The sequence below is a fragment of the Dufourea novaeangliae genome, unplaced genomic scaffold, assembly GCF_001272555.1.
Source record: "Dufourea novaeangliae isolate 0120121106 unplaced genomic scaffold, ASM127255v1 scaffold118, whole genome shotgun sequence".
Classification (NCBI taxonomy): Eukaryota; Metazoa; Arthropoda; class Insecta; order Hymenoptera; family Halictidae; genus Dufourea; species Dufourea novaeangliae.
In genome coordinates this window covers 696,853-711,610 of record NW_015374006.1, presented here as the reverse complement: position 1 = coordinate 711,610, position 14,758 = coordinate 696,853, and the positions used below count along the sequence as shown (strand labels likewise).

The 14,758-nt window shown below is 34.6% G+C and overlaps 2 protein-coding genes across 2 annotated transcripts; both read right to left on the bottom strand.

The window, feature by feature from the left end:
* Positions 1–1,439: 1,439 nt before the first annotated feature.
* LOC107188296 (tubulin-specific chaperone C) lies at positions 1,440–3,679 on the bottom strand. Its single transcript, XM_015576568.1, has 3 exons — positions 3,603–3,679; positions 3,136–3,377; positions 1,440–2,762 (listed from the first exon to the last, which is right to left on the bottom strand). Exon 3 carries the CDS (start codon positions 2,592–2,594, stop codon positions 1,566–1,568), a length of 1,029 nt encoding a protein of 342 aa, XP_015432054.1. The 5' UTR covers positions 2,595–2,762; positions 3,136–3,377; positions 3,603–3,679; the 3' UTR covers positions 1,440–1,565.
* A 3,761-nt stretch (positions 3,680–7,440) lies between these two features.
* Positions 7,441–11,884, bottom strand: LOC107188241 (WD repeat-containing protein 26). The gene is made up of 11 exons (XM_015576503.1): positions 11,439–11,884; positions 10,831–11,067; positions 10,077–10,236; positions 9,813–9,983; positions 9,442–9,615; positions 9,024–9,209; positions 8,680–8,946; positions 8,444–8,589; positions 8,152–8,360; positions 7,878–8,072; positions 7,441–7,684 (listed from the first exon to the last, which is right to left on the bottom strand). The coding sequence occupies exons 1-11, from the start codon at positions 11,450–11,452 to the stop codon at positions 7,629–7,631; spliced, it is 1,815 nt and encodes a 604-aa protein (XP_015431989.1). The 5' UTR covers positions 11,453–11,884; the 3' UTR covers positions 7,441–7,628.
* Positions 11,885–14,758: the final 2,874 nt, after the last annotated feature.

The following is a 14,758-nucleotide window of genomic DNA, read 5'->3' as shown; positions in this document are numbered from 1 at the left end:
TACTGTTTAGTCTCGTTAGCAATACTGAAAAAAGCACAACGAATGTTTGCGCATTTCACATTCCAAAAGAGGACAAATCATTTCATATTCGCCTGTGTTCATTCTCGTGATCCCGGTTTATGGTCCGAGATTGTTTCACTGTGTTTTGTATCTTCTGATAGTTTTGATAATAAAACCGACGAATTTTGCGGGTGCACCGATTCTATTCCCAGTCACAATACGAATTTGACATGAAATTTGAAATGTTTTATATTTAGACGGGTACAAGGAAATTTTATCCCTGTTATGCTCTGGATACGTTTTTAAAGCGCAGTAGATCAACCGAAAAAATATATATATACGGACTATTTTTGTAACGAATTTTATCGTGCGTGATAAGAACTATTCGCAACGTGTAATTTCTCACTTCTTTTATAATGATTTTGGTACTAATCGAGTGACATTTTACTCACGCAGTTTCCCTAAATGAACGTTCGTTGAATCGAAGTATTCCGGTACGTAATCCTCAGATAGTATTAGATTTTTACTTTAACAAAGTTCGATTTTGATGTGAATATTATTCATATTCGAAAATAAAATGAAAGTGTTATAATCTTAAACGTCAATTGTCTTACTTCCTTCAGTTATTTATCTTAGTTGTTAGGCAAATCGTTTAAACTTTTAAAAGTTAGATGGATTATATTCAACTTAAATTGTTTTATGTTGTTCTAAAAATGAAAGCAATATACTTTCTATACTCGAGGTATACTTCATTGAACTTTAGCAAAGTCTTTTGCAGTCTAATTATATATAAATATATTTTACCATTACGGTACGAATGATGAAATTGAGAAATACTGTGGTTGAGCGCTACTGTGACCTTTCTCGCTAGTGCTCGGTGTCGTTATGATTTGTATATAAGCCGCTTCAAAGAACGTAAGTATGGAGAGAAGTTCCCCCGAGCAACACCACGGAGCCACAATCGAAGTCCTTAGTGACTATCCATTTGCTCTGAGGAAAGTCCCTGGACCACGGGCAGAAAGTGCCGTAGCGTAAACGCTGCTAGCCTCTGCAGTCTTCTCGAACATGGAAAGGATGCCTTTTAAGGTTGATCTTCGAGTTGTGCGAGAGCGTGTTGGTCCAAGAAAAGTAATGTGTTGAATAAGTTTATCTCCTCTCTCCTAGGGTGGAGGATTGAAGAACAGTTTCAACTAAACAGGGCTCTTTACGGGGGAACTTCTCTCTTTTTTTTTACCTTTTGCAAAAACATTAAAACGTAATCTTGGTAATTGCGATGTACATTTTGCTCGGGGAAAGAATAAGTTTGCAATACTGTCATTTATTTCCTATAGGGTGTAATGCACAAATTGTAAAAATATGTTTCATGTACATGATTCGTAAACAGCAATTTTATTAAATATTTCGTAAGTATATAAAACACTTACATAGTGTAATTTCTGTGAAAAAGCGAAGTATGCACATAAATAATTTACATAACAAAATAAGTATCTAACTTTAAAAAAAAAATGGTGTTTTCAAAAAACAGAATTTCATATTTCAGTTTCAAGTGATTTTCTGTGTGTCTACTAATCCCAACATTTTATACGTAATTCAGGCTCAAGAATACTCCAATTCGGCGAATGCATTTCATTAGACAACCAATTAAAATCATCGATGCAATTCCAATTGTTTATTTTCGGATCGAGACCCGCTAGATTGAAGTGATTCGCTTGATCCTCATAGGACCAATTATAAGGCGCTACACGTATATTTGTACAATCCTCTATGATCGATCTACTCGTAACATGTAAATAAATAGTACAATCCGTCGAAGAGTGTAATCGAAGTTGTTGACACGCAAAAGCGAATGCACATTCACTACAATCATGGGCGAATACAGACGATGTTACTGGCCCGACCAATACGGTACACTGCTTCAAGTTTACCATATGCAAAGTACTAGGTGTGCCATAGATTCGTACTGTACAACGAACTAGATCGGAAAGCAATATATCATTCTTGTTCACATTCTCAGCATCCAAGACTAGTTGTTCATCAACTTTTCCTAGTATCATACATGCACTATCGCCGTATTTGCTCGACAATTTGTGATTTTGCTTCGAGGAACCATTTACAATTCCTTCCGATATTTTCAAGTCCTTTAAACCATCCGTCACGTCGTGCGCCTTATCGGAGGTCTTTTTGACAACCCGTCGATTTTTGAAACCGAATTTTTTCTTAGGTAGTAACTTCAGTTCCAGGTCGGAGGCTTCGTTTTCTAGTAACTGTAAATTCTCTTGTGCTCTTCGAATATCGTAAACTTTTAAAAACATTTTTGATTGCGACAAATAATTTTTCAATGTTTGAATTTCCTTGTTCACTTTGTCAAATAGTCCAGGAAGAGCCGACGTAGACGCACTTGGTGCGTCATCTAACATTTCTTTGATCTTCTTGCATGACGAATAAAACGTGTCTTTAAAATAACTACTTTGCTCGGATTCGACGGCCAATGATTGCCGTTCCTCTTTCCGCCTTTCAATGACGTTTTTCCTTTCACGATCTCTTCTGTTAATACGATCCGGTAAATTTCCTTCTATGAGAGCAGGAGAATCCATGTTGCAGTCCGAATGTTATTTTGCAACAGAACTTGTGCCTCTTGTGTTGTTTGGTTTAAAACATTGATTACTTGCCACCAACATAGATTTATATTCAGATGTATTGTGTTTTAATACATAACAATGATTTTCTGGCTCTTCTATATTTGTAGATTTTCCATGCAAGAACTGAAAAGATACAAGTAAATACATTATGAAGATACAAGACTATTACTATTAATACAACTAGATCAATATGTACAAGTAGATTGTAGAACAATGTAGGTAATAATAAATAGAGAGACTACAATTTAGCTATAACTTGTTTCCATGTTCTTGGCTGAATATAAGTTAGTGGCCCAGGCAAGGATATGTCAATGAAATATAAAGCTTCTTAATTGTGAGAAACTTTGAAAGTCAGATACAAAGCACTGTATAAACCAAAGTCTTTCTGAAGCATTGTTGACTGTTATTATTATGTAAATGAATGGCAAAGTTAAATGTCAAAGGGGGCAGAAATACTATAATTTTCCATAACATCTATGCTAACATGTGTACATACCTGTTGTACAATTTGTTCACTAAAAGAATGAGGCCCTAGGGAAGAATATTTAAAATCCCTGTTTCCTATTAAAAACACTGAATGTCTCACGAACTCCATGAAGATCTACTGTTCATTTCGTAGCTGTTCCCATGTAGACAGATCATACAATCTTGTTTTATTGTCTCCAGAGAATTTTTCACAGGTCGTATAATATGCTTCTAATATGAACGGAAATTTTTTGTGCATACGATACCTGCAATCTAACGATGATACACATTTAAATTGATTGGAACAAGGGTTATAGAAACTTTGTTTAACGTGAATGATTACAACTGTTCATCGTGTTGTTGTGTTTCTTAGTATGATAATTAACGCATACTTACACGTGTTGCTATTAAACTATGACTTATAACACACTAACATAAACTGTGAACAGAAATAACCTAAAAACGTAGAGGAATCGCGAAAGATGATATGCGACTTACTTTGAGACCTATTCATACAGCGCCAGGCACAGTACGATGCACCCACCAGTAACAATTCAAAGATTGCAACTGCCTTCAAGCTGTTTTTGATAATGAAGAAGGAATTCGATTTCGGTAGCTTGTAAAGCATACTACTCAATAACAAGATTTCCTAAAATGGAAATCATCAATACCGTAAAGAATGATGTGCGTCTCGAGACATCGAGATCAAGTGCGATGGGTAGGGATAGCACAATCTTACCCGGCTCACTCACGTTGTGCAAAACTCTCGAACGGAGCACCAAACTCGTTCGATATATCCTTTCGATACGAACGGCGGGAAATTTAAAAAAAGGAGGTCTTGAACTTTTAGGTCTTAACTATTGCTATGTAACATCATTTTTTAAGGTCAACGTGAAAATCTTATTGTATACCTTTGGATGTTTCATGTTTGTTTCTGAATTATTTATAGTCGGTAGTGTGTAATTAAAAAAACCAATGAATGTTGAGTATGAATAGCATGTGAAGTAAATAATTTGTTGAGCTCCGGTTAAACTTTTTTTTCTTTCAGTTTATTGTAATGAAATATTAGTATATACAATATTTTATAGTTCACTATTGTGTAACATGTAGTTTAATATTTGTCTCGCATATTACGGAAACGCTAAGAGTGTTGAAAGCAATGGTACAGAAATAATGTATCACAAGGAATTTTATAGTGTAACGTTCTGTGTATCCAACTGTAATACTAAGTTAATAGTGTACATATCTTGGAAAAAGTGCAGTCTTTGTACCTATGGAAACAGTCTAAGTTACAGATTGTAGAAGAATATTTATTATACAGCCTTTCATACATAAGTAAGCATAGATCAAATATACAAGTAGGGAGCACGTTTTCAAAGCAATATTAAGACTGCATCTGCAATTAGTATTTCATTACATCACACAGCAATAAAAAAATAACCATTAAGATGATCTTTTTAGTGATTTGTACAAGAAATGACTGTTATCCCTATGTAATACATTAAACGTTCAAAGTGAAATATGAATTTTGTATCAAAATTTTGTTGAATTTTAATACGATTTAATTTCCAATCATTACATCGATCTATCATTAAATTTATTACAATATTTTAATTTGTAATAATACAAGCGGTGCCTTACTGAAATAACTTGTTAAATAACGTAGGCTATATTTTAAAAAGTTACGAAATATATTCTCATTTATGAAAAATAGGAAATGTCCATTATTACATGTACTATACATAAACGTAACTACTTATTTACGCATTTGGCTGACTCCTTATAATTTATTTCAAATATTTCTCGATAAATTATGAGTAACACAAGCGATTGGCTCATGCATTATTGGTCTTAAGACGATACCACTAGTATCTAACGTTACACAGTTTTAATATGAAATATCTAAAGTAGATATTTTAAGAACAAACACACATTGCTATCATAACAAACGGCAGTTGTTTTCGTAAAACCATATATTTATCATTTTATGTACATATGAAATAATAATGTAAAACCTAACAAATTAAGAAAGTAATATAGAATAATAATAATAATATACATAAAAATTCTTAAACAAGTTTTATCACTTTCTTCGTGTTCCGATAAAGATGAATCATATTATAATGTAATTATATCTCTTGTTCTAATAGACATTTCAATTGCACTGTGAAAACTCAAGTTGTTAGGTGACGATATATCATTCTTTTATGCCTAAGTATTATTACTGCCCAATATACTCTTTAAAACATTGATAAATCTGGTCCAAAATTATTTAAAAATCATTTATTATTATGATTTAACATAATATAATACTGTTTAAAAATTAGATGTTTCACCTGAATTCTTTATTTTATACTTTTTTTGTTATAAATTAAATATAAAATTACTTTCCTTTAATTTGCAGATTTATATGTAAACATCTCCGCCCCTTATTTACATAAAATAATTTAAATGATTAATATTTTATGCAAATTTCTATATTTATTTTGTTAAACATGGCATACTTTGTATCTCAAGTTATTGTATTATTTTAGTCTTATAGAAAAGAAGACTTCTAAGAATTTTCCTTATTGCTTTTCTATGTCTCACCAACAAATACAATAGTACTTAATTAAGAGACAATTAATTATCCAGTTGTCAATATTATGAATGATTGAAACAAAAAGTATTACTGAAAAGTTGATAATGAAGATGCATGTTAAAATCGAATGCCATTTAACTAATTTTTTAAAAAGAATTTATTACTTTTTGTTTATTGTATTGCAAACTACATAAAGTTATAAATTGAATGTGAATTCAAATTATGAGAAAATGCTGGATACTTTTAGATTATAAAGTGCTAAGGCACCAGAGGTAAATGCAAATGATAATAGTGATTGACATCATGTTCTCTCACTATAATTTCAGGGGCATAAACTACAGACATTTTCTTTTTATGTAAATGTATTTATAGTATTATTCGTTCTGAAAGTATTTGTACACATATACCCTACAGCTTCAGATATATTGTGGGACCTCTAGTTTTGTTTTTTAACTGTTCATTACCAGGCACAAAAAAACGTAACATTTCGTTATTTTTATTCCATTACTGATAATCATACTTTAGGATGAACATTTTTCGATAACAAAGAATACAACCTGTTACGTTATTATATGTACTCGTATCTCGTATGTCAATGCATTTTTTGTAATACCTGTTCAGTAACGCATTAAAAAAAAAGTGGCATACTACTGATTGCAATAATTTTATATGATCATAACGGAAATATAATGTACATATCACATACACATATATGTAATACGTACAGCTTAAAAAAAATGCTGCAATTTTATGTATGTTTAAATTGTGAACTATTCACAGAATTATATGCTTATTTTTGATTTATGATTTCTAGACACCGTTATGTCATGAATGACAATTTTTATCACTTGTTAATAATGAGACTCAATAACACTAGTAATAAAAAAAGTTGTATATTCAATACAAGATATTTGATTCATATCAAATAACCAATGCTGTAAAATAAATATTAAAAATTGATACAGTCTACCAATACTATTTTAAAATTTTAACAAGCTGGTAATTTTAAGGCAAATGTAATATTTATAAACTTTTGACACCCAGTGCATGTTTCTCAATATGAAATCACAGTATTCAATAAAGGTACTAATTACAGTATCCATGCGTAACTTACGAAGTCAGTTTAATTCTTTCCAGAATAAAATCGTCAAGCTTTTTAATTCTCTGATGAAATCTTGAATCAACTTGCACGTCCTATGAAACACTTCAAATATTGCAAAGTTCACAATTTACCTCGGTTGTCTCTCATTGCAAATTATTCTACTCAAACTAAATTTTCTTTCATACAGACTTACTCAAGACATCAGCATGTAATTTGAAACACACATATCATTGTACGATGGCAGTTATATACGTGATGAAAAATGAGAACAGTATCACCTTTATTGACAATTAAAAAAAAATAATTTCAGAAATCCATCAAGCATGAAACAGTTATTTACAACGTTTTATTTTTAGAAAGATTAAATTCGACATAATTTCTGCCAAAACAAAATTTTCTATTATAAGTTCGCAAAACCACAAATTTTGCCTTTCGTAATGTTCTTATTAATGCACATTAATTTGTTTCTCTTTACATTAATGCTAAGACGGAATTTTTTGAATTTCTATTCTGCCGTAACCTATACTAGTCGACATTATTATGCTGCTCTTTGCTTTCAATCAATTTTAACAGGCAAACGGATTGTACGATTTCATATAAAATCCGTTAATAAGAAAGAAACGGGTTTTCCAGTAACGTCCGATTGTTAGTTATTTTTTAATCAGTTAGCAGTTAATGCTAACATATCCCTCATTTACTCTTGTACAGTCATTTACCCAGACTTACAGTAACGAGGCATAAAGAGATAGCTGCTAGGGGCAGGAAAGAGTCAATGTGACGATCAATATGACAGTCTTTTGAACACCATGAAATCATGGGCACACTGCTGCACTGTAGTTCGCTACGATACCATTTCATGCCATCCACTATCATTTGAGGAGTTGCTCTCCAATGGTACTAAAATTTAAAAAGAATTTATTTAGATCAGTCCAACAACAGTCTTACTATTAATTTATACTTTTATAATTAAACATGATTACGGTTATTTCTTCCACAATTACTTATACTTAAAAGTGTTATTGTAATAAATAGTTATAATTATAATACATGAAGATTTGCAATAATAAAATATTAATTGTAGTAAAATTACCAGTCTTGTCAGTTTCAGTTTTTTCGGGAGACGATGACCTGGGGCCCCATATTCTCACTGTACAGTCGTCTGAGACAGAAGCCATCATTTGATGGTATACTGGATTCCATGAAACACAATTTACTGTCCTACTATGCCCTGTTAATGTTGCTATTGGTAGTTCTCTCTTGATATGCCACACATACACTTTAGTATCTGTGATGCAAGCAAAAAGTATATCTTACTTTATGATTGAACCAATAATACGCAATTCAGTTTAAGTAATTTAATGTACCTTCACTACCAGATGCAATGAAATCTTGATTTACACCACCAAAACAACTATGAATTGTAAAGTGTCCTTGTGTAACACCCTGGAAACGTCTTACTAAGCAGCTATCCTGTAGATCCCACAGATGTACACCCTGATTAGCCACATTTAGAAGTGCAAGTCGGTCCGTTTTATTTACACTAAATGACATCACCGGATGGTCTTCTTGTAATCTGTAATATTAAGTTTATATTTTTATGAATATCCCATCAATTAGATTCGACAGCTTACTAGTAAAAAATATTTATAATCTTACATTGTAAAGTCACATAAATCGTCAAAATTATATCCCCTAATTCGGTGATGCGAATCAGCAGCTAGAACAGTTTTACCATCACTTTTGCACCATAAACATTTTACTCTAACTCCTTCCCAAGATTCTGACACGTTCCCTTCTAAATCCTAAAATATTATATTTATATGTTGAATGTTTAAAATTGTTCTCGTTGCACAGCTAATGTTTCTTATATAATAAATTTTTTGATATGTTACAAATTGATAGAATTGTCCACGAAGTCCTCCAGCGACAAATTTACGTGAATCAGGGTACCAGGCGCAAGCCGTAAGCGAATCGTCAGTACTCTGGGTAACTGTTGCGCGTAATTCATAATGAGGTGGATCAATACTCCAAAGCCAAAGTTCTGGACAATCTTCAGGTCCACAGGCAATTAGAAGACTACTGTCAGGACTCCAAGCAATAAGTGCCACACCATAAGTATGACCTTCTAGTGTTTTCCTATAAGTTACTCTTAATGTTTCCTATTTTTATATGAGAAAATCATTAGTTCGATTAGGGGCACAAATTACTACTGTATTATCTGCGACGATTTACTTACAGGATCAACATCCCAAATGATTACAGTCATATCCTTGGAACCTGTGGCTAACTTAAGACCATCTGGTGAAAATTTACAATACCACACTTCGTCACAATGATTATTGAGCACCTGTATCGTATGGCACGGAAACTGTTCTTTGCTGCAGCTGTGGTCCACGAGCAGTGACACATTCTCTAAACTCGACTAATTTGCAATAGAAATTAATTATATTTGCATTAGTATGGAAAAGAAAGATTACACGCAGAAGGAGTCCACTGAATCATATTTTGTACTTAATATTCATAGAAAACTCATAAGTAATACATCTAAATTTATCTTAAAATAATTGAATCGTTTTATGTTGCATAAAATTGGATTAAAATGAAAATTGAATTTTTCTATTAAAATATAGTAAAACTTATTAAGTAAATAGTACCTGAGTTTGTGTTACATGGTATGTGCACTGTTGGTTTTGCATCTCTACAGCTTGGCACAGTAGAGAATGAAGACGACGCGGTGGTAACATAATGGAAGGTGGTAGGTATTTCTGTAGTCTATCCATTAAGGCAGCCCTTGATGTTGCACCTTTGCCATCCCAGCCCGCACGTGTCTGTTAACAAGTGTCTATTTGCTAGTGATCAAATTTTCAGTAGCAAGTTAGTTTCAGAATATTTTTATGCGTATACAAAATTTAATTTTTTTGAAAGCTCATTAGTAGTTGAATACTACTTTAATAAAATACATAACACATGTTACACTGTATGTCTTCCTGGAATATAACATTTTTAATGAAACATGTGGCAGTACCTGTAATTCATCGCGTCCACTGCACATCATAAATGCAGATAATTGGTGGACACGACCTGTGTTGTGACCTAAGGGTGTAAGTTCGTTGCGTAAAACTTGCAATGCTTCCAGGACCAATCCTTCTTCCAGGTATTCCAAGTACTTCTGTTCTAGTAATAAAAACTTCATTTCCTGTAATTGATGAGTATTAATGTAATAAATATATATGTTTACTATAGCACATGTTTAATATTACTTATAAAATTTTATTATAAAGATCTTTACCACTAGACTCTGACTTGCACCATTTAAAAATGATTTCAATTCATTAAGGTCATGCTCTGCCTTTGTCCAGTCCCCATCCATGACATGCTGTCTAAATTTTGCAGCTGCTGGATGATCCAGCCTGCATCCTGACTCTTGCATAAGAAGATCTGCTGTACGACTGAAATTGACATTTTATTGTATCAATTATAAATAATTAAATATCTTTCAGAATAATGAAAAATATATTTGCTATCTATTTCTAATAAGAAATATAATCCTCTTCAATACAGGTAACCAACAAACTTGTTAAGAGAGCAGTACAAAATCTTAGTAATGTTATTGAAGATCAAGCTGAATATAATATACCATTGTGCTTTCTTGTTAATACAATTTATATTTGTAATCATGCATATAGTGCTTTTTTATATTGCCTACACCATTATAAAGCAAGTATAACTTGAAGATACTAGTGACTATATTTCAGGGTTCTATAATTAGCTTTCTCCCACCACACAGTATGCAGTCCAGATAGGTTGCAATACAATAGTTCTGATAAATGCGTATATACAAAGAACACTCAAGAAACAAAGGAACACTTAAGATCTCTTGTAAGAATAAGAATATTATCGTCAAAACACAAGTGTTGCATTAAATGTGGCACAGTAATGGTTTATTCACGAAGCGTGCATTGAACACCAAGGTTTTTAAAAGAAAAAATTCTCTTTGCTGTAAATCCTATAGATGTGAGGGTCAAACCAGAGAAATTACATACTCAAGTCCAACTGTCTTCAAATGTTGCCCAATGAGTCTCACAATGTCTTGATTAGTTTTGTCCATTATTTTTGGAGGTCCCATATTCTGATTCGTTTCCCCGTTCACACCATTGATGTCACTGTCCGATTCCGGTATTATGTTGCCATTCGCATGAGGGCCACCGGAATCAGCGGTACTCCCATTCTGCTGTAGTCCGGAGGAAATGCCACCATTTGAGGTCTGCTGTTGCATTACACTGTTATGCACACACATAGAAAATGTTACCTGCGAGAGCGATAACTACTTGTGATACTAACACATACACACAGTATTAATCGGTATGTTTTTATCTTGACATAAGGGTTGTAACTCTTGTATGATTCAAAAAATACATAAAACACTATGCCTTTACACGGATGATCTACTATTGAATGGGAGTGCATTGCAATATCAAAAACAAGAAAACTGTCTGAGAGATAGCACAAATGATTAGGAATCCGACGTCGGCACGTCTTGAGATTCTGAAAGGAAGATTATATATGTGGAAGCGTCATTACGAAGGGGGTAAGCCCCTTCGTGTGTTGACTACGCGGTGGTGACGACGTCTGAGGGACCTGGTTGCGTTACCGATAGTTTTCCATCTCGGGATCGGTGTGGTGCTCGTCCGCTGGTCGTAGGGTAGTCGGGAGAGAACTACGGGACCTTTTGCGCGGTGGCGGAGCGAGTCCACCGTCGTCCGACTCGCCGCTCGAGGCCAGGCTTATGCGCGTACCGCCCCGTTTTTCACACGATTATTGTCCCTAAGATCGTTGGTGGGGCTGGGGCTGGAGCACGCACGCAGCCACGGTTGCGTTCTACGGAAAACTCGTAGCCTCCCCCCTTTTTTTTCGCCACTTGTCTTCCCGATTAACGCGTGTACCGTTTATTCTGTCGGACTTTAATGCCCGACGATCAGAAAACGAAGAAAAACAGAATTCTTGTACGTCTGCCAAAACGGATACGAACAATGACTGCTACACAGCTGATACTTGTTTAGATCGTCGTTTACGTCACACTGTGATCTTCTTTGCAGATAGTTCCGCTGACTATGGCGCCCACTATGTCCGCTCACCGCACGTTTGCCTTTCTAAACCTGTAAAACCCGTTCAGTTCGGGCCTTCATCGTACGATGGTAGCACCTGCCCATTAAAACGACATTCAGCGGGTGTTTTGATTACTTATCAAGATTTTTTTTAATAAAGATTTACATATTAGCCGAATTACTTTCAATGAGCCGCGTTAAAGTAACACGATTATCTGTTTACGTATAGATTCTGAATGTTGAGTACAAAGCAGGAATATCATTTGCGATTTGTTGGCATTGTATAAATTAGCAAGGAATCTTACACTTATTTATATTAACTTTCTCTGGAATTTTTGCTCCTGTAATAGATTAAGTATAGTAATTGCTGTATTACATAGTATATGAGACATTTAAAATTATATATTCTTAACATTTAGTACATTAAAATGTATGTATATATTTATAGGATTATACAAAACATGCAATCAATGAATAAAACACAACAATACGACAAATAACATTATATAAACACTATGAAATATAATATAGATAAATAGAAGCGTAAGTGGTTCAAGAATTACTATTTTAAATAAAATTTACACAGTGCAGACAATTTATAATGGAAAATATAGTTTCTGCAATTGACCATATGTATCAGATGTATCAATATATAATCCATTACTTTTTCTCAAACTAAAATATTTATACTGAAGAATAGCATTGAAAAGAGGAAATTTAAAAAAAAAAGAAAGTGGCGGGAAGATGATTCGAATTTAAATTGTGTTACCAGTTTATTAAAATAAGCGATCGGTAATTTATTCATAGACCTAATAATAAAACTGTTATACAAGTAATATAAGAAAACAGTTTTACAATCGAATAGATACAAATCGCTGTATATTATGCTATCGGCGCGCTTCGATAGTTAATGCAGTTCGCGTGTAGCTTCGTGGGGTGCAAGTTGATTCCACTGTTAGGTTAGTTTGTCGACTATGGGAAGCCGGCGTGTGCCGCTAGTCAGTCACTCGCCGGCCGCCGGTGTAGTACGTTGTGCTGGTGTTTTCTGCGTTTGTACCTCTTCGTTTCACAGGATTGTGTCCTGAATATTTCAAACGAGCTTGCACGTTTCACGCTTTATCTGCGCTGCTGACGGATTTTCCTTTATTGAGAATGTCGCTCGCGATGCCGTTAAAACGGCCTTCCCGCGGTTCAAACGACGTGTGAGAATATAAAAGGGCCGAGAGAGAAAGGGAGACGAGGTATTCGTTTCGTCCGCGTCCATGATCACGTGAGATCGCGGGAGTCTCGTGTAAATCGGCGGCAAACGTGCGATCTGTGTTGTGCTGTGTATTTCATAGTATTCTCACTGAAAAGTGTTTATTCGTTACGACTACCTGTTGCGCGCCTAAAGCACGCCTCTTTGTGTTACGTTGGATTAACCGGATTACGTGCATCGTCGGGATGTTCTGTTCGTCGAGATAAATTATCGGAGACGTAAAGAAGAAGTAAGTACACCTCCATTTTTATGTTTTCGTTTCTCATGCGCACGCGACTTAAAAATGAATCACGCACCCTGGAGATAGAAATAAAGCCGTATGTACCGATAACTCCGTTTTCGTGATTTTCAACGATTGAGTTAATCGGCGACATATTTGAAATTGACGACATTCTGGAAAACCACGAACAGTGAAACTCAAACGTTTGACAGGTTGCTTCTCGATTGCCTTTGAATCGAACGTTTCTGTCGAATCACGAAACGTTGTGTCGTAGCGATGATTCTTAAAAATTGCAACTTTTTGTGGTCTATGATATTTTTACCATATTATCGATGATTCACGTAGTATTCTAACGTCGAGTAACGTTTCCACGCGTACTAAAATATGCCAATGGAATTTACGCGCGGATTCTACGATGATTTTATGCTTCTTAGATATTCTATCGCTGATCACATTTTCTAGGTTATTGATATTTTTAGAAGAAATATTTTATTTCAATGGTGATGAATAACCATGACCAAAGATGCTTTTGAAACGCTGCCTACTCGTTACGGGCTTTCTATTCGCCTTTCTTTGCCTTTTCTGGCAAAAAGTGTTAATGACCTCTCCTTGCTACCCAAGCCCCGCTCGGATGGGTTCCTAAGAGCCGAAATAATAGCATTATTGCGAACGGCTTCTACCCATGGGAAAAGAGTCGCATGCGTGTGCGATATTCGCGCGTAAAGAATCCTACGTGACGGACGTATGCTTTTAGATACGTGTGCATCCGTGTATGCACATTTCGACGGCCACCGTACGACAGTACGTCGCCGAGTGGAATGAGCCGCGCGACTGTAGTGCGACGAAGAGGGTTTACCGGGTCGGGTGGAAGGGTGCGGGTGGTCGAGGGGTAGGGTGAACCGTGGGGAGCGATGGGTATTCAATTCTCTCTGGCACATTTTTTCGCGATTTAATTATAAAAAACAATTCATACCTTCTCAAATAATACTTGGATTACTCCGAAAACCTGTGGTGATGTTTTTCTCTAACTTTATAAGTCTATACAGTCTAAAAGCTTGGAGGATATAAAGGGAGAACAAAAATGACAAGTACACGTATGAGTCTCGAGATATGCAATGGAAATAAGTATTTTTTTTTACCCACATCGGAGTAATAGACGCGTTAAGATTGCTTGGTACACTGAAACTTGCCTTTTACACCACAATCACAATGAAAAGCTTTATATTGACGCATATTACAGGGTATTTCATAACACGTGGCATCTACTTTAGCATTAACAATGAAATTTCATGTAAATATTTACCTTTGTTGACCTTGTTGTTAAATTAAGCAATCGGAAATGATTTAATAAACTGTTTATACACAATGAGAGTGTATACATCTTACTG

Excerpts from the sequence above, each read along its gene's own strand:
- LOC107188296 (XM_015576568.1), bottom strand. The coding sequence starts at position 2,594 with ATGGATTCTCCTGCTCTCATAGAAGGAAATTTACCGGATCGTATTAAC.
- LOC107188241 (XM_015576503.1), bottom strand. Across the intron at positions 9,210-9,441 it reads ACCATGTAACACAAACTCAG|TCGAGTTTAGAGAATGTGTC; the intron begins GTACTATTTACT and ends ATTGCAAATTAG. Across the intron at positions 7,685-7,877 it reads AACTGAAACTGACAAGACTG|TACCATTGGAGAGCAACTCC; the intron begins GTAATTTTACTA and ends TTTAAATTTTAG.